This window comes from Cervus elaphus, chromosome X (assembly GCF_910594005.1).
Source record: "Cervus elaphus chromosome X, mCerEla1.1, whole genome shotgun sequence".
NCBI classification, from domain to species: Eukaryota; Metazoa; Chordata; class Mammalia; order Artiodactyla; family Cervidae; genus Cervus; species Cervus elaphus.
In genome coordinates, this window is record NC_057848.1 from 120,713,671 (window position 1) to 120,740,471 (window position 26,801).

At 54.7% G+C, this 26,801-nt stretch overlaps 3 protein-coding genes across 11 annotated transcripts; 2 read left to right on the forward strand and 1 right to left on the reverse strand.

Moving 5' to 3' along the window:
• The first annotated feature begins 251 nt into the window (after positions 1 to 251).
• WDR45 (WD repeat domain 45) lies at positions 252 to 5,499 on the forward strand. 4 transcript variants are annotated; one of them, XM_043896434.1, is made up of 11 exons: positions 252 to 405; positions 1,858 to 1,929; positions 2,059 to 2,133; positions 2,223 to 2,327; positions 3,105 to 3,285; positions 3,408 to 3,502; positions 3,974 to 4,053; positions 4,166 to 4,374; positions 4,456 to 4,557; positions 4,644 to 4,789; positions 5,036 to 5,499. In XM_043896434.1, the coding sequence occupies exons 2-11, from the start codon at positions 1,875 to 1,877 to the stop codon at positions 5,143 to 5,145; spliced, it is 1,158 nt and encodes a 385-aa protein (XP_043752369.1). In that variant the 5' UTR covers positions 252 to 405; positions 1,858 to 1,874; the 3' UTR covers positions 5,146 to 5,499. The 4 variants fall into 4 exon arrangements, with proteins under 4 accessions (XP_043752369.1, XP_043752370.1, XP_043752371.1 ...); XM_043896435.1 differs by having other exon boundaries at positions 3,111 to 3,285; XM_043896436.1 differs by having other exon boundaries at positions 3,126 to 3,285.
• A 357-nt stretch (positions 5,500 to 5,856) lies between these two features.
• Positions 5,857 to 8,772, forward strand: PRAF2 (PRA1 domain family member 2). The gene is made up of 3 exons (XM_043896439.1): positions 5,857 to 6,145; positions 7,287 to 7,504; positions 7,940 to 8,772. Exons 1-3 carry the CDS (start codon positions 5,967 to 5,969, stop codon positions 8,077 to 8,079), a joined length of 537 nt encoding a protein of 178 aa, XP_043752374.1. The 5' UTR covers positions 5,857 to 5,966; the 3' UTR covers positions 8,080 to 8,772.
• A 556-nt stretch (positions 8,773 to 9,328) lies between these two features.
• On the reverse strand, positions 9,329 to 25,866 carry CCDC120 (coiled-coil domain containing 120). 6 transcript variants are annotated; one of them, XM_043896762.1, is made up of 11 exons: positions 25,534 to 25,866; positions 17,113 to 17,261; positions 16,512 to 16,661; positions 16,306 to 16,396; positions 16,031 to 16,164; positions 15,210 to 15,350; positions 14,336 to 14,633; positions 13,785 to 13,847; positions 13,309 to 13,483; positions 13,074 to 13,172; positions 9,329 to 11,907 (listed from the first exon to the last, which is right to left on the reverse strand). In XM_043896762.1, exons 4-11 carry the CDS (start codon positions 16,352 to 16,354, stop codon positions 10,971 to 10,973), a joined length of 1,896 nt encoding a protein of 631 aa, XP_043752697.1. In that variant the 5' UTR covers positions 16,355 to 16,396; positions 16,512 to 16,661; positions 17,113 to 17,261; positions 25,534 to 25,866; the 3' UTR covers positions 9,329 to 10,970. The 6 variants fall into 6 exon arrangements, with proteins under 6 accessions (XP_043752697.1, XP_043752696.1, XP_043752698.1 ...); XM_043896761.1 differs by lacking the exon at positions 25,534 to 25,866 and adding an exon at positions 19,193 to 21,104; XM_043896763.1 differs by lacking the exon at positions 17,113 to 17,261 and having other exon boundaries at positions 16,562 to 16,661.
• Positions 25,867 to 26,801: the final 935 nt, after the last annotated feature.

Here is a 26,801-nt window from a genome sequence, read left to right on the forward strand (position 1 = left end):
GGTCCACGTCTTGTTAGCCCAGAAGATAACACCTCTAGCTGTCCGAACTGGACCGAATTGAAGAATTTTCGCCCTTTTCCGCTCAGCGAGGGAAAGACTCTCTCTCGCCCACCCGTCCGCGGTTCTCTGAGACAGTCATGCCTTGGCTGAGCATCCTCTGCTTCCCGCGCCCTCCTGGGAGGACGCCACGCTCACTCTCATTGCTCCAATGACCCAGAAGCTGGGCTAGGAGGACTGGCCGCGTTTTCTGGGCAGGGTGAGTCATTTCCGGTCACAGGCTCCCTCCCCCGGAAGTGAGGCCCGATGTAAACACCAGAGCAGGGCGTCAAGGCCCGGGAGGTCAGAAAGCCGGGCCGCGGGCGGCACCGAGAACTGGAGCTGGGATCGGGGACGCACAGTGTTCAGGTCAGTGCAGGCGGCAGGGATCTGGGGCATGGTCCCAAAATTGGTTGCGGTCTAGGAGACAAAGGGGTTTTTTGAGCAGGAGTTTTGGTTGATGGAAGGTATCTAGGACAAGCATCTTAAGTAGGTGCTGGCATTGGGAGGCGTATGAGAGTGGACTTGCACATAAGGGGTGGGGGAGCTATGTGTGAGGAATCCCTGGGCAGGGTTCTTGGGTGGCACAGATCTTGGGATTGGGGGTCCCAAAGAGGAGGTCTTGGAAGTTTGGGGAATCTCCAACGAATGGGTCTTTGTAGGGGGGGGGGGGCATTAGGGAGTCCAGTGGAGGTGGTATGAAGAGGTGAGGGGGACATTTGGAGGATGGGAAGAGGGTGTGCCTGGGCAAAGATTTGGGGAAGACGGGTGTTTAAAGGGAGTATGGGGACTCTAGGGCAATAATATTAGGGGAATCTGGGGCAGGCATCTTGCTGGGGGGATTGAGTAGTCCCAGGTAGGAGTTTTGGAAAGTCTGTGTCCTGGGCAAGGGTCTTGAGGCAGTAGGGTCCCCCGGGGCAGGGTCTTGGGAAGAGGATAGGGAGTCTGGAGGAGGGATCTTAAGGGGTATGCAATTCCTGAGGGTAGGTCCCAGCCAACCAATGTCAAAGTCAGGGATAGCAGAACACATGCAAGGGTATGTCCCAGGGGTGGGGCATCTGAGTGATAAGGGAATTCTGAAGTAGGGTCTTTAGGGCATACAGGGATCTGGGGGAAGGTCCAGGTTGTCCATGATTGGGCAGAAGTTAGCATGTCATGAGAGGGGTTGTCTGGAGGTAGGAACGGGATCCTGAAGGTATTTCGGGAAGCCTGTGAGGAGGGAAGGTGTGAGAGCTCGGGAGTGATAGAATAGGTTGGAGTAGAAGGACATGGAAGGAGAGATCCTCAGAATGGTGGACCAGCCATAGGAGGTCTCAGGGCCAGGTCGGGGAGGTGCAGGAGGAGGTGGGTGCTTGAGCTCCCTTTCCCATTTATTGACAGGCAGACTTAGGTGCTAGGTCCAGGTGTAAGAAGAGAAGTGTATGGGGTGGTTCCAGGCTATGTTGGGCACCAAGATCAGGATTGGCTGGGGATAAAGAGGAGACATCACTGAAATACCCCCTACCTCATTATTTCCTGAGAAACAGTCAGGGCCGGGGAGTAAGGAGGAGGGGCAGGGGTGGTCGAGGTCAGAGTAGACCCACAGAGTTGGGGTCAACCAAGTGTGAGAAGATGGGACTGTTCCTGGCCATGCTCCTTGGGGTCTTGGGAGCTTAGATGGAGACCCTAGGATTCTCCCCATGATTTTGTCTTCTCTGCAATACTGCTGGGATTAGGTAGCAGAGTGGAAGGAGGAAGAAGTAATAAGTTGAGGACAGGAGTTCTAGGACTCAGAGAACAGACCAAAGGACTCTTCCCAACCCTACCCCCATTTGTGTCCAGGGAAGTAATCCTGGACCATGACTCAGCAGCCACTTCGAGGTGTGACCAGTCTGCGTTTCAACCAAGACCAAAGTGAGAGAGGCTTGTGCCTGTGCCCTTTTTGGAGTGGGGGGAGGGAGAGAATGGCTACAGGTGGATGTTAAGCCCCTAGCTTCCCACTTGGGCATCCTTTGAGGCAGCCCGGATTCCTCCCATCCCCAGGCTGCTTTTGCTGCGCTATGGAGACAGGTGTGCGCATCTACAACGTGGAGCCATTGATGGAGAAGGGGCATCTGGGTGAGCTGTTGGTGGGGGAGGTGCAGTGGGCAGAAGGGATGGGTTGGGCATTGGCACCCACCCCTACTGACACCCTGGTCCTTGTCCAGACCATGAGCAGGTGGGCAGCATGGGCCTGGTGGAAATGCTGCACCGCTCCAACCTGCTGGCCCTGGTGGGCGGTGGTAGCAGCCCCAAGTTCTCAGAGATCTCAGGTAAGTGTCCTCATCCCATCCCACCCTTGGCCCAGATTCCCTAGAATCCTGGCCTCCCAGAGGCACTGGCAAATGAAGAGTAACTCAGAGTCACAGAGTGAGGCTTACCAGTCCTGGATCTCATTGCTTGAGAACCTTGGTGTTTTGTCTTCATTTAACAAACACTTGTTGAATGCCTCCTGTATGCCATGTCCTTACCTATAGAGCGCTTGCTGTGATCCTGGTGCTGTCCTAACCACTTTACATGTATTAACTCATTTAATACTCATAATAACTATGTGTGGTAGGAAGTATCATTATTCCCGTTTTTACAGATAAAGAAACTGAGGCCCAAAGAGGTTAAGTGATTTATCCAAGGTCACACAATCAATAGGTTTTAAAATCTTGGGGCAGTCTCCCCAGTGCCCTCTTGCTTTGAGTCTCAAGCACCATCTTGTTTTCAGGGTTTTTGTTTATCCCACTGGGGCATGGTAAGAGAAGCCCTAGGATTCCTCACAGAAATCTTCTGGGGGTGTATGGACTGGGACCCTGGAGGCAGAAATGGTTACCAATGGGAAGTTCCAGGCCTGGGTATGAGTCCCTGCTTGGTTACTAATGGACTGTGAGGTCCTTGGCCAGATAGCCAACTCCTTTGAGCCTCAGCTTCCTCATCTGTAAATGAGTATAACAGTTTTAAAACCTGTCTCCTGAGGAATCACAAGTGGTCATGCTGTGTGAGGATCACATGGGGTGCTAGCAAAAGGTTAAACAAGTGGGTTGAGGTCCCATGGGGAGTAGGGGTAGGTCTTGTGTCACCAGGGCTGCCCCTCACCCTACACGTTGGCCCCGACAACACACCCACCTGCCAAGCAGTGCTGATCTGGGACGATGCCCGGGAGGGCAAGGACTCCAAGGACAAGCTGGTGCTGGAGTTCACCTTCACCAAGCCAGTGCTGGCTGTGCGCATGCGCCATGACAAGTGAGCCTGAGGTGGACTGGGGGTGGGGGAGGTAGGAAGTCCCCCCAGCAGGTGAGAGGGTTCATCCTGCATGGGTACCCTGCCCTCTCTCACGACCATCCTGTGTTGTGTGATGCCCACAGAATCGTGATCGTGCTGAAGAACCGCATCTATGTATACTCCTTCCCTGACAATCCCCGAAAGCTGTTTGAATTTGACACCCGGGACAACCCCAAGGGTGAGAGGACCCTGAGATGCAGATGTAATGGCAGGAGGCAGTGGATGGGGAAGAGGGACATGCAGAAAGGAACTGGGAAAGAGAGGCAGGTGAGGGAGTCTTCATGGATATGCTCTGATGGGCTGAGACTCCCAGTGTATCTATCTTCCCATCCCTTAGTCAGTTCTCTCTCCCCACTCTTGGCCCTGTCCCACCCCTGGCTATCTGAGATCACAGAGCAAAAAGGCTCAGTAAGGACATTTGCGGGTATGCCAGGGATTCCTGGGCCTCCTGGGACTGCCACAAATGCATTGCGAGGTAGGTAATCTGCCTTGATGGTGGAGAGCACAGCCAAGGACAAGCCCCCTGTGGGTTCTGTGGGTAACATGTATCGTAGAAGGTTGAAGTCCAGCCTTTATCCAGCTCTGTCCATCTGAGACCCTGCCTGGCCCCATCATCCTCTTTACCAGCCCACTCTCCCTCACACCTTAGGGCTCTGTGACCTCTGCCCCAGCCTGGAGAAACAACTGCTAGTGTTTCCAGGACACAAGTGCGGGAGCCTACAACTTGTGGTGAGCTGTCCAGTGGGCAGGGATGGGTAGGTGGACTGGCTCTCCCTGTGGACTCTTGGCCACTTACCTCCTTACTACCTACTCTAAGCCTGAACTGCTCCTTCTACCATAGGACCTGGCAAGCACAAAGCCTGGCACTTCATCTGCTCCGTTTACCATCAATGCACATCAGAGCGACGTGGCCTGTGTGTCTCTGAACCAGCCAGGCACGGTAGTGGCCTCGGCCTCTCAGAAGGGCACACTTATTCGCCTTTTTGACACACAGTCCAAGGAGAAACTGGTGGAATTGCGTCGAGGCACCGACCCTGCCACCCTCTACTGGTAAGCACAGGGCATGGGTGGTGGGCTCTTGACCCCATGCCCAGCATGACATGTGGGCATCACTGCTGGTCTGTCTTTCAGCATCAACTTTAGCCATGATTCCTCCTTCCTGTGTGCATCCAGTGATAAGGGCACAGTCCATATCTTTGCACTCAAGGATACCCGCCTCAACCGCCGTTCTGCGTGAGTACCTCCTGCCCTGCCCTGCCTTACCCCCATCATCCTCCTGCACATATACCACACCTGAGCTTAGCCAGTATTGCCTGCAGGCTGGCTCGCGTGGGCAAGGTGGGGCCTATGATTGGGCAGTATGTGGACTCTCAGTGGAGCCTGGCGAGCTTCACCGTGCCTGCTGAGTCAGCCTGCATCTGTGCTTTTGGTCGAAATACTTCCAAGAATGTCAACTCTGTCATTGGTGAGTAGGAATAGCCCTTGACTGGGGGTACTGCATGGGCGGAGGCCTGCAAATTGGACCTGAAAGAATTTTAGGTCATGGGAGGCCTGAGGGAGCAAAATGGATGGGTCACTTCCATCATCAGTAAGAGATGGCAAAGAGATGGGCAAAGGCCTGGAAGTAGACCCTAGGCTATGGGACACCTGAGAGAATTAGAGTGTGGCATTGGCAGCCCCTAACCTTTTCCAATCCTCCCCTCTCTTCCAGCCATCTGTGTAGATGGGACCTTCCACAAATATGTCTTCACTCCGGATGGAAACTGCAACCGAGAGGCTTTCGACGTGTACCTTGACATCTGTGATGATGATGACTTTTAAGGACCCTGTGGGTTGTACTAGGGACCTTCAATGGCAGATTGCAAAGCCTGTGTGGGGGTGGGAGTGCTGTGGAAGCGCCACCCAGGATGCATTAATGGAGCGGGTGCCCACTTTGCACTCTTAAGAGCAATGCCCAAACAGCTCAGTTGCCCCAAGCACTTCCTGATGACTGTGTGCCTGCAGGGCCAGGCCAGGGACCCAGGGAGACAGTGGACCCCCCTGGAGCTCCCAGCCTGAAGAAAACTATGGACCCAGAGTGGGTACCCTAATCAAACCTGTGGGGATTTTTAAAAAACTTCCCAGAAAGAGATGCTCTCTGATGTGATGAATATAAATAAAAGGCCCTTAATAGTATTTATGACTGGACCTTGGGAGTGGGGCCTAGAGAAGATGAGGCTGAAAAGACCCTGCAGGAGTTTCCTGAAAGGTGTGACCCTCTTGGACCTTGACGGGAAGGAAGTGGGATCTTGCTCAGGTTCTTCTGACAGTCTCTGCGTGTGCTTTAAGATCTGGCTACTGGGGTGTCAGAACAGCCAGCATCTCCCACAACCGTCCCTGTGGCGCCCCCGCGTGGGGGTGGATGGGAATGTCTGGCCCCATGGCGCAGACTTAATTTCCCGGCAGCCCCCGCTACCCTACAGTTCCGGTTTGTTGTTTGCACTTCCGGTCACGTGCATCAGTGCACATGCGCAGCCACTGGGTCGTCCTAGTAGTGGCTGCAGGGTCCAGACTTCATTTCCCGGTGTGCCTCGTGTTGGCGCGGGGTGGTACGGGTGTTGTAGTCCGACCGCTTCTCTGGTCCAGCTACAACGACAGGCAGGATGTCGGAGGTGCGGCTGCCACCGCTACGCGCCTTGGACGACTTCGTTTTGGGGTCGGCGCGTCTGGTGGCCCCGGATCCTTGCGACCCGCAGCGATGGTGCCACCGCGTCATCAACAACCTCCTCTACTACCAAACCAACTACCTTATCTGCTTCGGCCTTGGTCTCGCTTTGGCCGGGTGAGGGAGGGAGGGAGGCGCCGGTTGGCCGGGGATGCCCACTGGCATGGAGGGTGGGCCCGCGGGATTTTTAGAGGGATGCAAGACCTTGAAGGGCGGATTCAGTAGTATGAGGAACGGAGGGGGAAACGGGTTGACAGAAGCTCTCGAAGAGGGCTGGGCCTTTGCAAAGGTTTGGGGACAGGTTGGGATGGGAGCATCGGCTGGAAAAGGTCCTGCGGGGGTAGGGTTAAGTGTGGATCTGAAGATAAGGAGGGCCTGAAATTGGGACATGACTGCCTGAGGGGTGATGGGACCAGCTTTAGGTGGCCTTGAACAATTTACTGCAGAGACAGGGGCTGGACTTGGTCAAGTTGAAGAGTGGACTTGTGGAGGATCTGGACTTGGAACCTGGCTATAATTGGAATGCTCCAGGAGCAGGTACTAGTTGGGAAACTTGAGTCATGAGGAAGGACCCAAGGATGGAAGGCCTGAGACGAGGGACAGATGGAGAACCCGGAGGAAGGACTTGGTCAGGATTGGAAGTTAAGAGTGGTACTGAAAGCCTGGAAGGGGTTCTAGCAATGATGGAGGGATGAATCTGTAGGAAATGGGAGCCTGGAGGGGGAATTTCAAGGAAAGGAAGTCTGGAAGGGACTCTGGGCCTGGGGAGTGGGAAATGTATGGAAATAGGACCGGAAGAGGAATTTGCAAGGGCTGGGCCTTTGCAAAGAGTGGGTTTGGGGTGCGGCTGGAGTGGGTCTTGCGGCGGGGGGGGGGGGGGCGGGGGGGGGGCGGGCAGGGTCAGAAGGAAAGAGCAGGGAAAGGCTGCGAGTCTGGGTGTGTGTGTGTGGAGGGGGGGTTGCAGGATGGGAGGGTCTGAAGCCGGAGATCTCAGGAAGATGGGACTGTAGGATTGATTTTTTTTTAAAAAAAGGATCCACAGGGGAGCCCAGGGCTCCCAGAAGTTAGAAGACCTGAAGGGTGGACCTCTTGGGAACAGGGCTGGAGGGAGTATCTGCCGAGCTGGAGGATCCAGAGCAGGGGTAGAGGTGGGAACAAACCAAAGCCTTTGGGGCCCATCCAGGCTTTGGTGGACGGCGGTCTGGGAGGCCCTCTCCCCGCCTGCCCGGGGGCTAGCTTAGTTCCATTGTCCCCACAGGTACGTGCGGCCGCTGCACACCCTCCTAAGCGCGCTGGTAGTGGCGGTGGCCCTTGGCACGCTGGTGTGGGCGGCTGAGAATCGAGCCGCCGTGCGCCGCTGCCGTCGCAGCCACCCAGCCGCCTGCCTGGCCGCAGTGCTTGCCATCGGCTTCCTCGTCCTCTGGGCCGCGGGCGGCGCTGGCACCTTCCTGCTCAGCATCGCCGGGCCAGTGCTTCGTGAGTCTTCACTACCCTGAGATAACCGGGAAGACAGCCAGCGCTCGCGAACGGCGCCAGGCCTGCCCTACCCCGGTTCTTGGGCTGAGAGGGGGCTGGGATACCCGGCGGGCAAGGCCACACCCCTCCTTTATAAAGCGCCTTCCCTGGCTTTGAGCCCCTCTCTGGGAACGCCCCTCTTACTACCCGCCTTTCTGGGCGTCACTGCTGGTATGAAGTGCTTTCCGCCGGCCACGTCCCCATTGCTGTGCACCCTTCTGGCCACGCCCCTGTTGTGAAACGTATTTCTCCGCCATATTAGCAGGGTTCGGAGGCGACCTGGCTACCGACCATTCCGTTGGTCTGTCAGTGTTCCAGTTCCTTTCTCTGGCCCCCCATTAGCTAAAGGCAGATGTCCCATCCCACTGACCCCACTCCTGTCGGTATTGTCCACAGTGATCCTGGTGCATGCGTCACTGCGCCTGCGCAACCTCAAGAACAAGATTGAGAACAAGATCGAGAGCATTGGTCTCAAGCGGACACCAATGGGGCTGCTACTGGAGGCGCTGGGACAAGAACAGGAGGCTGGATCCTAGGGGCCTGGGATCTGTACCCAAAGGCGTGGAGAATGCCATCCCCACCCCAGCCCGAACCCAGAGCCCTTTCCCAGCCCTTAAAATAGGAGCCTGCCACCCAGTTCAAAAAATAAGACAACTGCAGCCCTTTCCACAGGTCCCAAACTGGGATATTCCCTCATACACATCCCCACCTCCCATTTTAGGAAACCAGAGTCTTCCCAGCCCTGAACTTGGACCCAGAGATACATCCGGCCCAAAACTGAGGGTTGGAGACCAGAGCATCCATAGCCAACCTCAAACTCTAGGCCCACACCGCCAACCCCAATCTGGGGCCCGTCTATCCTCCATGTTCAGTCCCAAAGCTGGGGTCTGGGACCAAGGCATTCTCAGATCCTGAACCCTGAACCAAGGCTTTTACAGACCGAACCCCAGCTTTGAACCTAGGATCCAAGTGTTCTCAACCCCCATCAGGGTAGAGGATTCAGGTATCCTGACCCCATTGAACCCTTAGTCCCAGGTGACCCCAACACTCACCAGTCCCACTTGTCTCCCTCCAGCTCTGCTTAGGAGTTCTGCCACCCCCCAAAAAAATTCCACAGTGACAAGGACCAAGGGGTGAGGTGGGGTGGTGTGGGGGTAGCCCTAACCAGGAATGGGGCATATATAGCAGTATTGCTGCAACAATAAAGGCTGTTGCATTGCTCAAGCCAATTTGGGCCTCTTGGGTAGTCTGTGTGTTTCAATGGCCAGATGCTTTTCAATTCTGCTGGAGACTTTTCTGACTGAGTCTGTCATATATGTGAGCTGAAAACACTAGCTTTCAGTTGCTTTCTCAAATCTATTACCTCTGGAGTGGCGGGTTTTTTTTTTTTTTTTCCAGTGCTGAGCAGCTTGTGGGATCTTAATTCCCTGAGCGGGGGTTGAACTTGGCCCTCCAGCAGTGAAAGTGCAGAGTCCTAACCACTGTTCCACCAGGGAATCCCTAGAATGGCATTAACACACAAGATAGTTAAGGGCAAGGAGTGTTTGCTGCCATCATTTGTATCTCTAAGGGCTCTTGCCTAGGAATCTGGGCATGGACAGGTGAAGAAGTTGCCCCACATCACAAAGCAAATAAAACCAAAGCAGATTACGTTATCAAAGGCTGTTTCCACAGCGATATATATATATATATATATATATATTTTTTTTTTTCTTGTTAAAATATGTCATCTTAGGTAAAGATGTGGGCCCCCAAGGCAAGGCAGATAGGGAAGCAATACATGGGTTCAGTTTACACATTTATTATAGAAATCCCCTTCCAATGTGGGTAGTGTTTTGGGTCCAGATCCATTGGTACAAAAAGAAAAGTTTTCACACCAGGTAAAGGGGGTAGAGGAACCCCCAGCTTCAGAAAGTCACAGAAAGATATCATAGAAAACACAGCTTGTGTGGATTTTTTTTAAAAAGTGGTGGATGGAAGGAAAGCCAGGGAAGATGTGATGGAGCCAGTGGCAAGACGTCACTTGAGGATTTCATTGGCATCTACTAGATGCTAGGTTCCACCACCGCAGCATTCCAGGACACACAACACCCAATGGCGCTGCCCTTCGGTCCTCCTGTGGGGCTTCCCGATTGGGAAGAGGGCAGAGGCTGCCACCAAAGGCTGAGCCATCTGATTCTGTGGGCAGAGGCAGCGGGCACAGACAGACAGGGTCTGGGGCACCTGCAGGCACCCCTGGGGAAGGGAAAATGAACCCAAGCCTCCCACCCAGACTTCAGTCCTTCCACACGTGGGCAGAGACTTCATTCCTTCCAAATGTGGGCACCTCTGCCAAGAAAACATTGTCCCAGTAGGTGGGTGGCAGGGAGTTCTGTTCACATCAGTCTCCTGACTGCCCTAAATTGGGCCCCAAGACCCTATCTGGTCCATTTTGTGGAGGGGGCTCCTGAATGGAGCAGGCTGGGCACAGGGACAGGAATGAACCCAACCAGGATGAGATCACAGTTTCCCTTTTTATAAAATGTCTAGTGTTGGGGGAAAGACAGTGAATACCTAAATCACAACTGTAAACAGAAATGGAGGAAGGGGCTTGGAGTCTCCATTACATCACCTCCTCTCTTTTAAGCTGGCGGAGGGCCCCCCAGTCCCCAGCACAGCATGAAAGGAGATGCAGGGTGTCAGACACCATTATGGGCCCACGGGGAGCCAGGGGCCTTGGAAGATCAGGTTGGTGCCCACCTCCAGGAGGGACAGCAACCCTATCCCAGGGCTCAGCGAGGTCAGCTGTGCCCCTCCCAAACTGGAGTCTTGCCCAGGCCAATAAGGGGCATGTCAGAAGGGGTCAGACCAGTGTTCCTGGGGTCTGGGGGTCAGAACCGGAGGACTGCTCCCCCTCTAGCGTCAGGTCACTTAAACGAGCGCTCAGCTCCGGGGGGTACAGGAAGTCCGCGTAGTATCTTTAGAAGGGGTAGCAGGAATCCAGAAGACAGGGTGGGAAGACCGGACAGAGGAAAAGACGGACAAGACACAGAAAGAGGAAAAGAGGCTCGTTAAAGAGGTGGAAGCAGGCACAGGAGAGTACCTTTAGGCTCGCAGGTGCAGGGCGTGGTGAAAAGAGGAAGAGAAAGGTGAGGGGCACAGGACAACCCTTCCTCCCAGCACCCTAGTTTCAAGGCTCATTTTCAGCTGACATGCACTGGCTGTTCAACTCTTACAACTCTTGAATAATTCGGTGAAGAACTGCTGCTACCGGGGCCCAAGATACCCCTCCGCCAAGACCCCACAGATTAACGCGGGTCAGGCAGGGCCCAGGGACCACAGGCCAAGGCTGCAGCTACTTCTTTCGTGGTCCCTGTCATTAGCTACCATGACTAGCTGCTCCCTGGCCTGGACACCTTTGCTATCTGCCTCAAGAGACCCCTACCCATCAGTAAAAACACCCCCCATACCTGCCGGAGACAGGGGGCGCCGTGAAACTCCTCGAGTGCGGGAGCGGCGCCTGGCTGGGGGCCCCGTACAGTGCCTGGCCCACCTCATAGCAGCGGGCATGGAGGAAGGGCGGGTGCTGCGGGCCCATGTGGGGGAGCCCAGGCCGGCGCTGGGGCCCCGAGGCCAGTCCCGAGTTCCGGATGTACCAGTCCCGCAGCCCCTCCAGGGCAAGGTTCTTGTGGCCGCTGCGCTCACCGGCCGGGGGGATACGGGCGGGTGGGGGCATCCACAGCAGAGGGTTGGGATGCGCCTCCAGGCCCTCTACGGCCTCCGGGGGCAGACCACAGGGCTTGGTGCGGGGGGCACGGCTATGGGGGTCCTTGCTGCGGAGGAGGGGGCTGTTGCCGTCAGCTGCATACACAGGCGGTGGGCCTGGGAGCATGGTGACGAGCCCATCCCGGCGGGAAAGGGGTCCTGGAACCTCAGCTGTGGGCAGCAGCTCCCCCCAGCCTGTCCCGCCGCCCCCACGAGGCAGGCCCCGGTCCAGGGAGTAGTCCAAGAGGAAGTCCCCACACACGGGTGGGAGCCGGGGGGCCCCGCGGGAGGCCGGCGCGGCTGAGCTGGGCCGGGCAGCGCGGGGAGGGTCTGGGAGGCCAGCCGTGCGGGAGGAGAAGGCGGGGATTGGCTGGGGGCGCTCATATAGCACCTCACTGCTCTTGCAGACTGGGGGACCGGTGGCAGGGGGAACCAGAGGTGCCGGCGGGGAGCCAGCTCCCCCACCCGCTGCCCGGTCCACCAGCAGGGCCTCGGAGCTATTGCTGCGGCGGGTGCGAGCTGCGAAGAGGGAGGTGCGGTCGGAGACAGGGTCCACCCGTGGGAAGCCCATCTGGGAGTCCTGGCTGCTGGACCACTGGCGAGAATGGAGGCCTTCGGGTCTAGGGGCACAGAGGTGGGGGTGATGGGAAAAGGGTCAGAAATATCAGGCAGATGGGATGAGTACCCTCCACCTCCCCCCACCAACACATGCCTCTCTGGGTCATTTTCACACTCCAAAATGGGCCCCGGACTAGAAATGGGACTAGAAATGGGGTGTAAAGGCATTAGGGAGTGGCACATAAAGAGCAGCAGAGGTCCTAGCCAGGACTGGGGAGCAGAGGGGTTGAAAATGTATGGGGGTGCCTGGGGCTGTTAGCTCCGAGGGAGATGGAAGCAAGGGGCTCCAGAGGAAATGCTAGCAGGGGAGGACACTATTCATAGAATGCAAGCGTCACAAGGATGGGGACTTTTGTTCACAGCCTGGAAAAAGTAGGCACTTGGTAAGTACATTATTTGTTTAAGGACTAGGAGACTACCATGGTTAAAAGCACGGACTCTTGAGTCAAATTTGTCTGGGTTCAAATACCGGGTCTTTGGTTTACCAACAAGTTAGTTAACCTCTCTGTGTCTCGGGTTTCTTATCTCTAAAATGAGAATAATGGCATCTACCTCATAGGGATGTTGTGATAACTAAATGAGTTTGATACCAAGTAAAGGACTGATTCCTAGCAGATGGTAGGAATGCAGCACATGTTAACCAGAACTCATTTGTGCCTACAGCCTCTTCCAGAGAAGATATTGATATGCCTGTTTCACAAATGAGGAGACCAAGATTCAGAGAAGGGAAATGACTTGCCCAAAATGCACAGAAAAGCCCATACTCAAACTTTGATGCTTCTGCCCCAAATCCCCACCCTCTTTCTCCACCAAGACAACTCCTATTCACCTTTCAAAGCCCAGCCTTTCTTTTCTTTTTTTGGTCAATTAAAAAATTTATTTATAATGTGATGTTACACATACATATGTATGGAATATTCCAAAAGATATTTTACCTATATTTCTTTATCATGTAATAGGATGCATTTTGAACAAAAGTTCTGAAGCATAAATAAAATTCTTGCTTTTTCATACAACCTACACAGAAAATCAGAATAAAACTGATGGATTCAAAGCCCAGTCTTTCATGTCCTACACTCTTGGAATCCAAATACTCTCCCCAGCACCCACTGTGAGAACTACCAGTTCCCTCCTCTGGTCCTCAAACTCACCCTTAGAGTCCACTTACTTGCAGAGCTGGGGGCCAGCGCCCCGGGTGAGGACGGGAGTAGCAGGCACACTTCGCCCCTCAAAACTGGAGGCACTCCTGGGCAGTGAGCGTGTAGGGCTAGACAGAGACATGCGGGCCCAGGGTGGGGGTGGGGGCCAGGTTAGAGACCGTACCTCCCAGCAGGTCCTCCTGCCCACCCAGGCTCAGCCCCCACTCCTGGCTCTGTGGAAGGAGTGGAGGGGCTCACCCTCACCTGGTGGGGCTGGCCACAGAGTTGCGCCGGCCCTTCAGATCCCCATAAAGATCGGATGGGGGTGGTTTCCATGGGGTTCGCCGCTCAGGGCTGCCCCCAGAGACTGCCCGCAGCTGGTCCCAGGCCTTGGGCGGTGAGGGGCGCTCAGCCAGAGGGAAGCAGCCACGGGGCTCCTCTGAGGGGAAGGGAGAAAATGGTGGAGGTGGGGATTCAATGGGAGGGTTGTGGACAAAGCAAAAGGCAGGGGCTAGGGAGGTAGGGAGGTGCAGAGGGCTAAGCAGGGTAGGACAGGTGGAGGAGGAACCAAGGAAGGAGGGCAGGAACTGGGGCTGATGGGAGGGACAGCGGGGAAGGCGGTGAAGTGAGGAAGATGGGGGCTCCACCAGAGGATGGGGTGTGACTAAAGAGGAGCTGAAGAGGGAGGGCAGGGGCAATGCATCAAAGAATGGGAGAATTTAGGGGACAAGGGTTCTCACCATTATCGTGGCTGGCCCCAGACTCTGAGAGGGAGCTGCTCTCCGAGTGCAGAACTACGTCCTCTACAGGTGAAAAGCGGAAAGCCAGGCTGATCAATGCAAGGCCTGGGTGCCACCCCCTTACATCACTGGACCGTCTCCTCCCCACCTGGTACACTTGCCAAGAATCCACCTTTACCTAAATCCAAGACCACCAGGGGCTTAGTCCCTCACTTTTTTTTTTTTTTTTTTTTTGGCTGCCCTGAGTGGCATGAGGGATCTTAGTTGTTGTGACAGAGATCAAACCTGTGCCCCCTGCAGTGGAAGTGCAGAGCCTTAACCACTGGACCGCCAGGAAAGCCCCTGTCCCTCACTTTCCTGAGGCCTGTTCCCAATGTCCCCACCCTTGCCTGGGAGCAGTCTACAACAATTCCTCTCACAGCTAGGGCCCCCTAAGTCCTGCCTACCTCCCCCAATCTTCACTGGCTGCTCATCCACTCCACCCCTACCAGGTCCCTTAGCCAGTGCCCACCTTCCCACTCTCGTCGGTGGGATAACAGGGCCTGGCTCACCATGGCTGAGCTGAGCGAGGCGCGTGCCCAGGCAGACTCCCTGGGTGGTGATAACGGCTCCTCCGGTGGACAGGGGCAGGGGCTGGGATGGCGGGAGCCCCGAAAGGCCAAGGCGGGCCCGGACCTCCCCAAGCTGCTCCTCCAGCTCGTGCAACCTCCGAAGGGCATCTGCCTGGACTTGGCGCCGGCGCCGGCGCTGCTCGGCACTGAGCTCGGGAGCCAAGGCCAGGCGGCGGGCAGCTGCGGCGATCTGCTGCTGCACAGACACCTCTCGCTCCAGGGCCTCAAGCGCCAGCTCCTGCAGGGCCCACCCGAGAGGGTGTGACAGGACCAGATGTTGGACATAGAAATGCCAGGTGCCAGGACCAGGCGGTGTCAGAGCCTGGCTAGGCTGGGGGCGGGGCCTGCCCCTCCTTGGGGCGCCTATTGTTCCTCTGGGGGCAGGGTTTGTGTGCATTAGAGCTGCACCTGCTCATCTTTCTGGGGCAAGGGGAAAGGCTTATCGTGACAGTTAGGGACCAGCATCTTCTCTCAGACCTGGAAGCCACCTCCCTTGAGCTCCTTCCCTCCCTACCTTGAAAGTGAAAGGTGCTCAGTTGCGTCCCACTCTGTGACCCCATGGACTGTAGCCCACCAGGCTCCTCTGTCCATGGGATTCTCCGGGCAAGAGCACTGGAGTGGGTAGCCGTTCCCTTCTCCAGGGGATCTTCCCCATCCAGGGATGGAAACCAGGTCTCCCACATTGCAGGTGGATTCTGAGCCACAAGGGAAGCCTTCCCACCTTAGTCTCTCCTTTCCCTGGCCACAAGCCCCTCTCAGATTCCTCCGGGATCCTGTCCCACCCCCACCTTGCTCGGCGTGCCCATCAGCTCACCTCGGCGGGGCACAGGGAATGGTGTGCTGGGTTGGGGTGCGGTGGCGGGTAGGCGCGGGCTGCAGGGGGGCGCCGGCGGACCAACTGGGGTCGTTCACCAGGCTCCAGTGGGCACTCGGGCGGCAACTGGCCAGTCAGCTCCTGGGTGGGGTCAGGGGTTGGAGACTACCAAGGGTTAGTTGGGGGAATGGGGCAAAGCAGTCACGACACATGAAGGTACAGAAGTCCGACTAGGAGCCCAGCCCTGCTCAGAGCCCACACCTGTTATTTCTCTTCCTCCTCCTAATTCTCCACCAGGTGGGTGTGTGGCACACTCTCTGCCCCTCCGTGGCCCAAAGCCCAGGGCCGGTGGGCATGGGAGGCAGGGAAGCCTGCTTTGGAATCCAGAATCTCACAGTTTTTATAAAGGTGACACTATCTGTATACTACATATTATATGACACTCCCTTCAGGGCCTAGGCTGCATGCTCTGGAATGCATTACCGTTTCTGGCAAAATGTGTGGACATTTGCAGCAAGAGAGGTAAATCAAAACTATAATCAGCCCATGTCACTTCTGGTCAGGTTTTACTGCCACGTTTGGGAAATAACTTGTCTTTGAGGCTTTTCTTCTTCTTCTTCTTTTTTGGATTTCAAATTGTTGATAGGAGATTGTGGTAAAATATTACCATGTTCGAAGACACCCAAGCTGAGCTTTGCGGAATCTCCAGCTCAGACAAGTGGCTCAGTCTGCCTACCTCGTCCCTGCTCCTCACCCCCACCTCCCCCCAACCCCTCCACCCCCTCTCCCCACCACAGACGCCCTTAGATTCAGGCCCTCACCGCCTCCTGGAGACACACTTTCCGTAGCTCCTGAAGTTTCAGGCTCAGGGCCTCCTGCAGCGCTCGCTGCCGGTCAAGCAGACTCCGTAGACGCTCTGACTTCATCTGGGGGGCAGCCTCTCCAAACAGGGCAGCTGGACACAGAGGGAGTGAAGATCAGGGGGTGGTGGGGCATCCTGGAGCAGCTGTGGGGTCAGGGCCCACTCTTTCCCACACAGGCGAGTGGTAACTCAGAGCAGGGGAGGAGGCAGCAGGAGGGGGAACCAGACACCGACCTGAGGCGTTGAAGGTGGGAGAGCTGATCAGCTGACCTTTGACTTCCATCCTGAAGCTGTCAGGATGCCGTGACTGATGGCTGGACAAGGCCTAGCAGTGATGCAGGGGAGCCACTGGGGATCATCCGGCATGCGCCCCCACCCTCCACCCCTACCCAGGTTCCCGTGCCCCAGCTGCGAATAAGGAGAACCCTGACCCCACCCACCTGCTTGGGCTGCCCTCTCAGATTCTGTGCCAATGTCAAGGCCCGGGTACCTTGGTTCCCTTCCCATTGAGTGGGAGCACAGCAAGTGGGGAGCTGGGCGGACTTACAACACCTCCTCAGAGGCCCATGGGCCACCGTCAGGAGTCTTGCCTGGGAAAGGAGAATTAATGGTACAGATACAACCAACTGGAACAACAGTGGGCCTTTATTAACCACCTGGGGGCCTGAAACGTTACCTTACATGTCACATTTAATACTCACAACCACCCTGCGATGGCAATTTCTGTGATCATCATTACCTCCATTTTAGAGATGAGCGTAAGACACGAGAGATGAAATAATCTGCCTACGGCTAAGGATGCAGCCAGGCCCACCCTCTGGTCCAACACTCTCCCTCCCCAGAGGTGCTGAACCTCACGAATCCCTCATAACCTCTCTGCCCAGCAGGGTTCCAGGCCTTTGCGCAGGCTGTGGCTGCTGTCTGGAGTGTACTTTCCCCTCTGGCCACTCCAGCCCCTGGTTCTCTCTTATATTCTGGGGCTTCAGTGTGACTTCCAGAGGTGGGCCCCCACACTATGTCAAGACTGTGCCTCCCTTGTACCTTTATGAGAACAGAAAATGTATCAGTATCTCTGGCATTCAGAATACTTCCAGGTACACGGCAAGTGCTCAGGGAGTGTCTGCTGGGTGAATAAACGGATGACTGCAAGGTCTGTGAGTTGCTCCTTGTCCCAACTCCATCCTGTGGCCCTGGTGCAGCAGCAAAAGCGTTCGCTTGGCCTCAGGACCCATCCAGCCCCACCCAGCATGCCAGCCTGTCCCGCACAGGCATAGGGAAGTCACCCTGCCAGGACTGGGAGTGGCAAAGTCCACAGCTGCAGATAACAAGCGACTGCCTCCTTCTCTGCCCCAGACACCCTGGCTGACCATGGAGCTGGCCTTGGCTGGTTGCCAGGCCTGCCCTCATCCCTTCCTCTGGAGTTTGCTCCCTCCCTCCCTCCCACAGCCTGCTCAGTCCCCAGCTGGGCAGCTAGGTGACATCACCTCCCACCACCTGGCCTGACCTCGGCAGCAGGCAACTGGGAGGACCTCCTGAGGCTACGGAGGTTCCATCTCTACCTGCCTCCGCCATCCCCAGCTTGTCATTACGTGGTGGCCGGGTGTGGAGAAGACCCAGGCAGCCTTGGTGGGGTGGGTTCAAGCCCCTTCCCCATGTGTATCTTGGAGTACATGGCCAAGCTGCTAATAGGGTGCCAGCAGTTTCTCAGCGGGCCTCTCACCCACCTCTTGGGGTCTATGCCCCTCCAACAAAGCAGGGGTTCCTCATCCTCAAAATCAGGGGTGGGGTCAGTCCCTAAAGCTATTTTGCACCTCCAGGCAACAGCTGCCTTCCAAGATCTGACACTGTCTGGCATGGCAGGCTTTCCTTGAGGTCCCAGCTTAGATTCCTCTGCTCCTTGGCTCCAGGGGTTCCTTCTTCCCCAGCTCCCATTTGGGTTTGAGGAGGGTTCCCCTAAACCTTCCTTAACCCCAACAGGAGCCTCAACTCCTCCCCAATGGGCCCATTCACTAGGATGACTCCTACATCCCACACTGGGCTGCTTCATCTTCCTTCCATCTCCCTCCGCCTTTCTGCCCTGGGAGCTTGTAGAGCTTGTGGCATCCTGGAAGTCCACACGGGGTCCAGACAGGAACCCTGACTCCACACCCTGTCAGCCTGACCTCAGGGACATAGCTAGGGCCTGAGTCATGGGGTCATCAGGCAGGTTAGACACAGGTCAACGCCCCACACCCCCACACTCTCACACCCGCTCCCAAGCCTCTGCCTCCACTCGCCTACCCTCTACACACTGGCCTGGGGGCCTGCGGCAGCCTGGTTCCCACCCAAGGATGGTGAGAAAGAGGGGATCCCAGTAGTTCCCTCCTCAACACACTCCCAACCAGCCCCTGGGTCTCCCCACTGGTGACCCTGTGTCCCTGTCCTATCTGAGGATGGGCTGCAGCGAGAGAGCTGCAAAGGGCCCCCCCCCACACACCCAAAGGCGGCGGGCCCAGCAGGTTTTTCAGGTCTGCCCTTCTGACACCACAGCGGAGAAAGAAATTCCTGGCTGTAATGACTGTTTACAACCAAGACACCTCACTTGGGTGGCACCCCAACACCCGAGTGGGACCCCCATTTCTACATCCTGCCATCGCTGGAGCAAATGACAACTCCTCATGTATTGGACTGTTCCCCACACTGCCCTAAAGGATCCCCGGGGGCCCCCTCTAGGGGAACAGATAGGGGTGGTGGGCAGACAGGTGTGGAAGGCAGTTTCTCAAAACCTCAGTCTACGCTTTCCTAGGGGGCTGAGCCCCGGGTTGAAGGAGGGCAGGGGCTATCCCGGCAGTGGAGGAAAGGGGACAGGAAGTAGTGGGGAGTGGAGAAGGGGCACTCTTCTGCTAATAGGGTGCCAGCCTCTCTTCTCCCCCATCCCTTCCCCTCATCCACTTCCAGCAAGGAACTGGCTTTATGCCAGGAAAGGAAATTGGACATTTTAGGCTTTGCCCCTTTAGCCAGGCCCTCCTTCCTGGTTGTGCCTCTCACACAAACCTTGCTCTCTCTGGCAGGAAACTTCAGGATACCCATGCCCTTCTCCCCTCACCCCTCGCCCCTGGTCCCACTGCTCCCGGGTGCTCACCAGTCAGAGAGGTGCTGTGGGGTGGCCTCAGGTACCTCAAAAAAAAAAAGTTGCTTCGACCAGGCCCTGATCCCGCTGGTAGTGGCAATAAGTGGTGAGCCCAGTGGCGGAGGTCTAGGCCACCTCCCACTAGGTAATGGCCCTGCCTACCTGGCCAGGGACTGGCCCAGCCCATACCTTTTAACCCTTGCCTGCCTGACACCAGGGCTTGGGTCACCCTTAAGAGCTGTCTTGGAGTCATATCTCCCCCGGGAGTCCAGCATGGCCAAGAAGAGAGCCTGGACCTCCCCCCTTACCCTGTATACCTAGCAGAGGACCAAGGAGGAAGGGCTAATGGTCGTGGGAGTGGTAGCTGCTTCTGGCGCTGCCCAAGTGACCAGATTTCAACCCTGCCCACCCTAGGAGCCAAAGGCTGGAGGCCTGGGGAGAGGCTAAGCACATGGAAGGACTTGGGTGTACACTGGGTGTGTGTCTCTTGTGGCAGCACCCATCACTTTCTGGAGACCCTTTACCCTTTCCTCCCAAGGCGAGGCAGGTGTGGGAGAAGGTCAGAAGGCAATTCCCACCCTCGTTGAGGTAACAGTTTCCCAAAGTGGGACAAACGAGGTCCACTTTTCTAAGAGAGACCATGTCTCAGGACTCTAAAACCTTCTGCAGCATCACAAGAAATCATCCCAGCGAAGGGCAGAAACACACCAGTGGTTTAACCATGCCCCCCGCCCCGACCCCTACACACCCGAGAGGATGGCACAGACCCAGCTCCACAGAGCCAGCTTAGAGAGATGAAAGCGGGGGGGGGGGGGGGGCCCCCACACAGGTGAAGAGGCCCAACTCTGATCACAGAGGCCTGAGAGCAGCTACAATCAGAACTGCGGGGGCGGGGTGCTGGATTGCAGGTTGACAGAGGCAACTCCCGCAGGGGAGGAGGAGTGGGGGCGGTTCACACTTCATATCCAGGCTGGGTCTCCCCCACCCCCTGGGGCATTTCTGGCTGGGAGTCAAGGAAATGGGAGGCTATCAGTCTCTGTGATGGACCAGACCGATGGACCAACTGTTTCCCCTACACCACCACCTGGGCTTTGGGCCTGCCCCAGCACACCCCACACACATCCTGAGCTCCATTAGGGACCATCTGCTCTGTGACCTCAGGGCCCAAGCCCAACCCAGGCTCCAACAGCAGCCCATGCCCTGATGTGAAAGAGCAGAGTGAGGGAAGCTCCCTCCCCACTTGACAGGTGGGCCAAGGCTGGAAAGGAACTTGCTCTGTATCAGCAACGCCCCATGTGCACGCTACAGGCCTCCTGCTACCCTGCCCACCTTTCTTCCTGGCTGTGAGATTTCCGGCATGGGCCGCAAAGGCCACTTTCATCACCCCGCTTCTCCCTCCCTTCACTGCCTGGGGCTGATGGAGGCAGAAGCCACAAGCTGGGCAGCTGGGTGTTGGTGGGGAGTTGTCCTCTCAGCCATGGCCCCCCACCCCCCATCTTGTGAGACACCAAGGATGCTCGGAAGGGGGATGTTTATAAAATCAGGGCTGAGAGGGACAGTGTATCTGGCCGGAGATGCAGACTGAGTCTCAAGGCTTAAGTTTCCGCATCTGGAAAACAGGTAAATGGCGCAAACACAACGGAGGCCAAAATAACTTTGGAAGACACTGCAAAATGCAAGGAAACTCACACCATGTCATTCACAATTGCTAATAACTACATAATAAACTTAGGCAGAGGTGGGTTGGGGCGAGAGCAAGGAGGGAAGAGCAGGTAACTGGGGCTCTTGGGAGAGGCAGGGCAGAGTCACCCACACACGTCATTGGCCTGGTCCATGACTTTTAACAGCCCCCGCAAGACAAAGATGGGCACAATAAAGGACAGAAATGGCATGGACCTAACAAAAGCAGAAGATATTAAGAAGAGATGGCAAGAATACACATTAGAACTATACAAAAAAGATCTTCATGACCCAGATAATCAAGACGGTGTGCTCACTCACCTAGAGCCAGACATCCTGGAATGTGAAGTCAAGTGGGCCTTAGGAAGCATCACTACGAAAAAGCTAGTGGAGGTGATGGAATTCCAGTTGAGTTATTTCAAATCCTACAAGATGATGCTGTGAAAAGTGCTGCACTCAACATGCCAGCAAATTTGGAAAACTCAGCAGTGGTCACAGGACTAGAAAAGGTCAGTTTTCTTTCCAATCCCAAAGAAAGGCAATGTCAAAGAATGCTCAAACCACCACACAAACTACCACACTACCTCATCTCACATGCTAGCAAAGCAATGCTCAAAATTCTCCAAGCTGGGCTTCAGCAGTAGATGAACCATAAACTTCCAGGTGCTCAAGCTGGATTTAGAAAAGGCAGAGGAACCAGAGATCAAATTGCCAAAATCTGCTGGATCAAGAAAAAGCAAGAGAGTTCCAGAAAAACATCTATTTCTGCTTTATTGACTATGCCAAAGCCTTTGACTGTGTGGATGACAACAAACTGTGGAAAATTCTTCAAGAGATGGGAATATCAGACCACCTGACCTGCCTCCTGAGAAATCTGTATGCAGGTCAGGAAGCAACAGTTAGAACTGGATATAGAAGAACAGACTGGTTCCAAATCGGGAAAGGAGTCTGTCAAGGCTGTACATTGTCACCCTGCTTATTTAACTTATATGCAAAGTACATCATGAGAAATGCTGGACTGGATGAAGTACAAGCTGGAATCAAGACTGCCTGGAGAAATATGAATAACCTGTGATATGCAGATGATACCACAATTATGGCAAAAGTGAGGAAGAACTAAAGAGCATCTTGATGAAAGTGAAAGAGGAGAGTGAAAAAGTTGACTTAAAACTCAACATTCAGAAAACTAAGATCACGGCATCTGGTTCCATCATGTCATGGCAAATAGATGGGGAAACAATAGAAACAGTGACAGCCTTTATTTTTGGGGGCTCCAAAATCACTGCAGATGGTGACTGCAGCCATGAAATTAAAAGACGCTTGCTCCTTGGAAGAAAAGTTATGACCAACCTAGACAGCATATTAAAAAGCAGAGACATTACTTTGCCAACAAAGGTCTGTCTAGTCAAAGGTTTGGTTTTTCCAGTAGTCATGTATGGATGTGAGAGTTGGACTATAAAGAAAGCTGAGCGCCGAAGAATTGATGCTTTTGAACTGTGGTGTTGGAGAAGGCTCTTCAGAGTCCCTTGGACTGCAAGGAGTTCCAACCAGTCAATCCTAAAGGAAATCAGTCCTGAATATTCATTGGAAGGACTGATGCTGAAGCTGAAACCCCAATACTTTGGCCACCTGATGCAAAGAGCTGACTCAGTGGAAAAGACCCTGATGCTGGGAAAGATTGGAGGTGGGAGGAGAAGGGGACGACAGAGGATAAGATGGTTGGATGGCATCACCGACTCAATGGACATGAGTTTGAGCAAGCTCTGGGAGTTGGTGATGGACTGGGAAGCCTGGCGTGCTGCAGTCCCTGGGGTCGCAAAGAGTCAGACACGACTGAGCAACTGAACTGAACTGAGAAGACAACCACCTCTAAGCCACACCCCAGCGGGGACCTGAGCCTCCTGTGGCCTCTTCCTGTAGGGCTAGCAAGTGGTGGGTCTGGGATTCAACTCATCTCTGCCACTGCCTGGCTGTGTGACTGCTTGGGCAAGTCACTCAACTTCTCTGTAACTCAACATCTTCATCTGTAAAATGGGGGTGATGACAGCAGTATATAACTCACAGGGTGATTGTAAGCATGACATGAGCTAAGACATCCAAAGCTTGCTTGGGACAGTTTAGGACAGCCTGGCCCATGGTAAGCGGTCAATATGCACATGTAATATGTCATACATAATTGTTTCTTCCCAGTCCAAACTCAGGAATCAAATACACACACACACACACACACACACACACACACACATTTCAGCCTCAAAACCCTCCCTACTTGCCACCCAGATATAGAACCCTCTCTACTTGCCAAACGAGACATATTTGAAACAGAGCTGTTTTTCCTCATTATCCAGCCTCTCCCTACTCAACATCAAAAATGTAGAAACCAAATATATTCAGAAAAATTGTCTGAACTCTATCCAAATACAGGAAGTGAATGGACCTTGATACATTTCTGAGATAGGACTCAATCTCTGAGCTGTCCTTTTCCTTTTTCACACTTTCCCTTTTCCTTTTTCTCACTCTCTGAGTTTTCCTTACTCACCAGGCAAAATAACAGGAACCAAACATATTTCTGTAACAAGATGCCCTTACTATCCCAATCCTTGCCACTGGAGCACAGGAAAGTTAGTAGATCTGAACACCTTTCTGAGTTAAAGCCATTATCCTTCACTACCTGAACTCTCCCTAATCACTCTGTAAAATGCTAAAACAAAATACCTTCAGATAACTTAGTATGTTTCACTGTCTGAACTATTCAAACTCTCCTCTCAGAACTTGGGTACCAAATACACTAGGGTAGTGAGAGATGTTTGTGTTGTCATTAACAGGTTTGGATAAGTGAAACAGGTCCATTATTTCATTATTCAAACTATTCTCTATGAGAAATACGGGAATAAAACAGAATTGAATGACATGTTATCTCCTCACTACTCAAATTCTCCTTGTCTGTCCTCAAAATCAAGGAGATTCAGACAGTGAGAGAACTTCATATTTTTTCTTGTTATTACTGTCACTACTGGACGGGCCTGATTCTAACAAAGACCCCCACCACACACCCAATACACACAGACCTTCCCACAGAGGTAGGATGGACTTAGCATCAAGATGTGTATTGCTTCCTGCTGAGAGGAAAAGGATAAACTCCTGCTTGCATCCTACCTCTACCAAGCCCTGAAGCCTCTGGCCTAGAATGGACTTTTTTCAGGCCAGGAAAGCAGGGATCATTGCGCCCAGGATCAAGACCAGGAGATGGGGATAACATGACCTAGAGGACTCACATCAGCCCCCAACCTAGCAAGGTTGGAAATATGACCCAGACTTCACAGACTCCCAGAGAGTCACTGAATAATTTAGGGTGCTCTTTCACACTTGGGGAGTGGGGGGGTGGCACAGGAACAGTTCCATGCCCTCCTGGGGCAGGGAAAGAAATGCAGTTTCTGTGTGAGATCACTGGGTGGGGGATGAGAGAAATCACATGTGAAAACTCCCTCAGTCGCAGGGGGCCCACAAGGTTGTTTGCTATTTATTTGCTCATGCTAAGAAAAGCTTCTGGGATGAATTTCAGAGATAATCAGTACAGTGGAACCTCCAAGTTCAAGGGGAAGGTATAATGGGACCCCTGTCCTTCTGGATTCAGAGATGGAAAGTGGATGTTACGAAGAAGGGAGATCTGAATGGCATGGAAGGACATGGTAAGGGGCAGAATAGGGGCCTGGGGTTGGGACAGGATGAAAGGACAGAACAGGAAGGAGTATAGGGAACAAAACAGAATCAGAGTCATTGTAGGATGGAGGTCAAAAGATAAGATGGAGGAGGAGCCAGGACACTGGCCAGAGAATGGGATAGAGTGAGGTTCAGGACAAAGGCCAGAGAAAAAGTAGGGACAAAAGAGCAGGACACAGATCAGGGTCAGTATAAAAGGGCAGTCAGAAGACATGATGGAGGACAGGCCAAGACAGTAGTCAAGGAAGAGGGTAGGGAAAAGGGCAGGTTCAGGATGGGGGTAAGGAACAGGAAAAGATCTGGACAGAATGAGGATAGGAATGAGGACAGAGGTGGGCCTAGGGAAGACAACGGGAAACAGCATAGATTTGGGGGCAGGGGCATGGCAGGAGGCAAGAGGGAGAGTCTAAAGGTGATGGGCCAGGATGGAGTTCAGGAGTCAGGAGGGGGACCTGTGGGAGAAAGTAGAGAAGTCAGAGGTTGGGAATCAGGACAGACCTGGATCAGACTGGAGTTTAGCAGACAAGACATGACTGGTAGGGGTCCAGAGACTGGGCTAGAGTTTAGGGAACAGGCATGTGAAGCATCAGGACAAAAACTGGGGTGATCAAGACAAGGCAAGATGAGCTTCGGAGATGGAACAGGGTCAGGCAAGGATCTGGGGTCAGGTCAAGGATGCTTTGGGGTCAGGACTGGATTTAGGGGGGCAAAACAAAGGTTGAGGATCACGCCAGGCCAGAATATGGTTAGTCAGGGGTCAGTCCAGAGGTCCTTGGACCAAAACTGGCAGGGGTTCCAGATTAAAAAGATGTAGCCAGGTAAGTCAGGGGTCGAGGGGGAGCCCACGGAGTCAGAGGTCGGGGGTGCGAGCGCAGGTACATCGCTGGTCGGCGTTTCCGGGCCTTCACCCGACCCTGTCTCCTCTTTTACAACCCCAAGCCGGCTTTACTCACCTAGTGTCCGCGCCCGCGGCGTAGGCGGTGTCCGTGCAGGCAACGGTGGAGGGGGGCTCCCCTCCCTCGCTGCCCCCAGCTCGTCCCCGGGCTCCTGCCTACTCCCTTTCCGCGCCCTGCCCGCGGGCCGCGTTCGGCCGCGCGACTGTGAGCCGTGGGGGCCAGACTGGGGACGGGGGGAGGGTAGGAGAGGAGTACCCGCTCCGTCGCGGGCGGTGGACCCCGGACCCCGGACCCCCACCTTCAACTCGGGTCGGTCGGCTCCCGACTGCACCTCCACCTCCACCTCCGCCGCTGAGCGCGAGCCTGGAGGGGCGGGGTCGGGGGGGCGGGGGAGACGGGGGGCGGGGCGCGAGACCACAGCAGCGGCGGAGTCCGAGTGCGCAGGCGCAAGTTCGGGTCTTCGATTTTCCTGCCCTGGGAGCGCCAGGAGCGAACCAGCTCGGAGCGCGTGCGCACACGCTTTCTCGAGGCCGTGGCGCTTTCTCATACCAAGGCCACGCCCCCTCAGTGATCAGACTAGTGTCCTCTCACCCCAAGTCACCCCGCGACGAACACCCCAAACCTCCTTCTGTCAGCCGCCAGCACACCTCTGAATTCCCCCAACTGCCCTCCGTGCCCCAAATGCACTCCAAATCACATTTCACATCTCCCAAATTGTATCCCCAAAGTACTGTCCATGGATCCCAAAGCAGTACCCCAAATCTACCTCCCTTGAACACCCAAGCTGCACGAATAAGCTACCCTCCAATACCCCAAATTGTTCCCCCAACCATCCACAATCAGCCCTGAAACCTTGAGTGTCCAAAGAGCACTTCCAAATCACACTCATCTCCCCCGATATGCACCCAAAACACCCTGCATTGACCCTAAACTACTCTCCACGTACTCTTCTAACCATACTTTTTTGACCCCCAGATGGCACTCAAGCCACTCCAAACATTCTCAACTACCTTTGAATGTGAACCTCACCTGCACCCCAAATCAATTCCAACAGTCACCAGCTCTAACTCCAAACTCCCTACCACCACCAAGCCTTTCACTGACCAACCTACTCTCAGCAAAACTAACTTCCAAAGCCCCTATCACTATTCCATATACCCCCAATTACTCAAAGTGAGATTCCCCCAACTGCACTTCAAACTACCCTCCACACCCTCTCCATCTCCAAATCATACGCCACTGATCCAGACTCTGACCCCAGAGCACTCTCCAACAGTCCTCAACAATGTCTCCAAATAATCACTAACTTTCTTTCTGCAGTTACC

Coding starts and splice junctions, on each gene's coding strand:
- WDR45 (XM_043896434.1), top strand. CDS start 1,875: ATGACTCAGCAGCCACTTCGAGGTGTGACCAGTCTGCGTTTCAACCAA. Junction 3,503..3,973: donor CACCCGGGACAACCCCAAGG/GTGAGAGGACCC, acceptor CTCACACCTTAG/GGCTCTGTGACCTCTGCCCC. Junction 4,054..4,165: donor GCGGGAGCCTACAACTTGTG/GTGAGCTGTCCA, acceptor CTTCTACCATAG/GACCTGGCAAGCACAAAGCC.
- PRAF2 (XM_043896439.1), top strand. CDS start 5,967: ATGTCGGAGGTGCGGCTGCCACCGCTACGCGCCTTGGACGACTTCGTT. Junction 6,146..7,286: donor CTTGGTCTCGCTTTGGCCGG/GTGAGGGAGGGA, acceptor TTGTCCCCACAG/GTACGTGCGGCCGCTGCACA. Junction 7,505..7,939: donor CATCGCCGGGCCAGTGCTTC/GTGAGTCTTCAC, acceptor TATTGTCCACAG/TGATCCTGGTGCATGCGTCA.
- CCDC120 (XM_043896761.1), bottom strand. CDS start 19,433: ATGACTCCAAGACAGCTCTTAAGGGTGACCCAAGCCCTGGTGTCAGGC. Junction 15,351..16,030: donor AAGTGTGTCTCCAGGAGGCG/GTGAGGGCCTGA, acceptor GACCCCACCCAG/GAGCTGACTGGCCAGTTGCC. Junction 11,908..13,073: donor GCTGGCCCCCAGCTCTGCAA/GTAAGTGGACTC, acceptor CTGTGCCCCTAG/ACCCGAAGGCCTCCATTCTC.